This window comes from Phaseolus vulgaris, unplaced genomic scaffold, assembly GCF_000499845.2.
Source record: "Phaseolus vulgaris cultivar G19833 unplaced genomic scaffold, P. vulgaris v2.0 scaffold_1114, whole genome shotgun sequence".
In the NCBI taxonomy this organism is placed as follows: Eukaryota; Viridiplantae; Streptophyta; class Magnoliopsida; order Fabales; family Fabaceae; genus Phaseolus; species Phaseolus vulgaris.
This window is the reverse complement of record NW_027174420.1, coordinates 1-2,551: the sequence shown is the minus strand read 5'-3', so window position 1 is coordinate 2,551 and position 2,551 is coordinate 1. Positions and strand designations below refer to the sequence as shown.

The 2,551-nt window shown below is 34.7% G+C and overlaps 1 protein-coding gene across 2 annotated transcripts; it reads left to right on the top strand.

Moving 5' to 3' along the window:
* The first annotated feature begins 460 nt into the window (after positions 1-460).
* On the top strand, positions 461-2,487 carry LOC137817752 (ubiquitin C-terminal hydrolase 22-like). 2 transcript variants are annotated; one of them, XM_068620987.1, is made up of 3 exons: positions 461-599; positions 688-1,670; positions 2,336-2,487. In XM_068620987.1, the coding sequence occupies exons 2-3, from the start codon at positions 901-903 to the stop codon at positions 2,460-2,462; spliced, it is 897 nt and encodes a 298-aa protein (XP_068477088.1). In that variant the 5' UTR covers positions 461-599; positions 688-900; the 3' UTR covers positions 2,463-2,487. The 2 variants fall into 2 exon arrangements, with proteins under 2 accessions (XP_068477088.1, XP_068477089.1); XM_068620988.1 differs by having other exon boundaries at positions 2,346-2,458.
* Positions 2,488-2,551: the final 64 nt, after the last annotated feature.

The following is a 2,551-nucleotide window of genomic DNA, read 5'->3' as shown; positions in this document are numbered from 1 at the left end:
CTAAAACCAAGAACAATAGGAAGCCAACACACGCAACTATCTCTCTATCATCATCTTCTTCAACAACCGGTTCAGATTCCTCTACAATTCTATTTCCTATTCCTATTCCTATTCTAATGTTTTTATTAAATAAATACTACTAATTTTCTCAACTTTTCTAGATAATCTAATTTCTCTATTAAATATACAAACCCCTGTAACTTTTTCTTCACGACAACAACCAGATGTGTTATTATTATTTTAGAAACAATTATACTAAAATCAGATAAAAGTAATTAAAGAGTAATTATTTTCCCTATTTGCTTATTACAAATGTATATTTAATCATATACTTATTATTTTTAAATTTATTATTAGATTACTGTAATATGAGTTTAATGAACACAACACACATCTCTTAACCCAACACAATTATGTCTTTCTTTTATGTTATATATTATATGTCTAATGACTACAAGTCTTTATTTTATTTTGTTTTTTTACTAGAAAAACAAAACCTCACAGACAACTTCAGCCGAGTCTTCTCTCCGAACTCAAAAGCTGAAAAAAAAATCTATTCATTGAAGTGTGTTTTGGTTGGTTTTAGATTTTGTTATTAGGTGAATCTTGATCATAGGAACAATAACGGTCTACTTTTTGTTCCGTTCATTGAAGTGTGTTTTGGTTGGTTTTAGATTTTGTTATTAGGTGAATCTTGATCATAGGAACAATAACGGTCTACTTTTTGTTCCGGTTTTCAGTTTCACTAGTTTTTATACTTTTCTTTTGATCTTAAATCAGTCATTTTTTTAGATCACATCATCTTTGAAGAGAACATTGACAACCCTTCGGTTTATGCTTCAATCTTGTATTTTTTATTTTTTTTTTGGTTTTTTTTGTGTGTTTTTAAACCTAATCTAAATGGAAATGTTGCTAAAAAACCCTTTATACACAAACCCAGAACCTTGTCAGCACCTTGCTGAGTACAAGCTCAAGCATGGTTTCAGTGGCTACAAAGCCATCCAAAAGCTCCTTGTGACCTCCTCAATTGGGAAAACCAGTGTGAAGAAACCCAACACAAAGGTACCCAGATGCAGTTTCTGTAATGGCTGTGAAGGGAGGTTCTATTTGTGTCTGATTTGCTCTTCATTCTCATGTTTGGATCACACCATTCTGCACCCTCAGTCAGAAGCTGGTCATGCTGTTTTTGTGGACATTGAAAGGGCTGAACTTTATTGTGGGGTGTGCTGTGATCAATTGTATGACCCTGATTTTGACCAAGTTGTGATGTCTAAGCACTCAATGGGGGTGGCAAGTGGTGCCACTGGGAATGAAAGCATTGGGCAGAGGTTGATCAAGAGGAGGAGATTGGTTTCTGGGGTTGGGTTGAATTTTCAGAAATCTAAGTGTGGAGTTTCCACCAAAGATGTGAGAGCTAAATCATGTTATCCTATGGGGTTGAGGGGATTGAACAATCTGGGTAGCACGTGTTTTATGAATTCTGTGCTCCAAGTGTTGCTTCATGCACCTCCTGTCAGGGACTATTTCCTGAGTGGTGGACACAGATGGGAAGCTTGTCATCGTAGAAGAACCACAGATCTGATGTGTTTACTTTGTGAAGTCAATGCTATTTTCTCAGCTGTGTATTCGGGGGATCAGAATCCATATACTCCTGCTCAGTTTCTCTACAGGTCTGATATTGCTCTTTGTCATACTCATGCTATTGGGTTTTAGATTTTGTCTAATGAAAATAAGGGCTGACATTTATCAGGGGATCTAGTGATCTGCTTCATTATGCTTTTAAATGATCCTGATACAAATAATTTGGTTGAGTTACTTTATTAGGAGTTCTCTGATAGTTGTTATGAGATATCTCATGGTGAGTAGTATCTTTGAGATTTTGGTCTTTGATAAAATCTATTGACATTGTGTGATCCATGTGACCTCATATAGGCTTTTGTTATTGTTGATTTTTCAGATATTCAATCAATAGGCTTAGAAAATAGGAAATTTATTGATTCCCTGAGCCGGACATTTAGTATTATGAAAATATTTGATTTGGTCTGACTGAAGTAACAAAAGTGACACCTTCTAATGTGAAGGTTTATGTGAAAAAAGCAAGCATGTTTTTTAGCATTCATGTTATCAGTCAGCTCTAAGATGATTGATGTTTTTTATTATAAGTTTGAAGTTGATAAAATTTGTTTGTATGAAGCTAATTGCAATTTAGATGGAGCAATGGTAGTTGAAACCAAAAACTTTTATGACTTTGGATTTGCATTGCACCCATTATGTTGCTTTGGTGATCAAATTCCTGTTTCTTTTGAATGGTGAAACTTTTTGTTTTTGTTTCAAGCTGGTGGCAGCATTCAGCAAATTTAGCGAGTTATGAGCAGCAGGATGCTCACGAGTTTTTCATTTCGATGTTAGATGCTATCCATGAGAAAGAGGGCAAAGCAAGGAATGGAAGCAAAGGTAATTAAATATTGATTTGGTGTTTTCCTTCTGTCTTACGTGCACAATGCAACTGTGGTATAATTTTTGCTAGTATCTTAATGATGTACTTTGTCCA

What these genes read in the sequence shown, in the direction of transcription:
- LOC137817752 (XM_068620987.1), top strand. Translation starts at nt 901, where the DNA reads ATGGAAATGTTGCTAAAAAACCCTTTATACACAAACCCAGAACCTTGT. An exon ending in CCTGCTCAGTTTCTCTACAG is followed by an intron (nt 1,671 to 2,335) that starts GTCTGATATTGC and finishes TTTTGTTTCAAG; the next exon opens with CTGGTGGCAGCATTCAGCAA.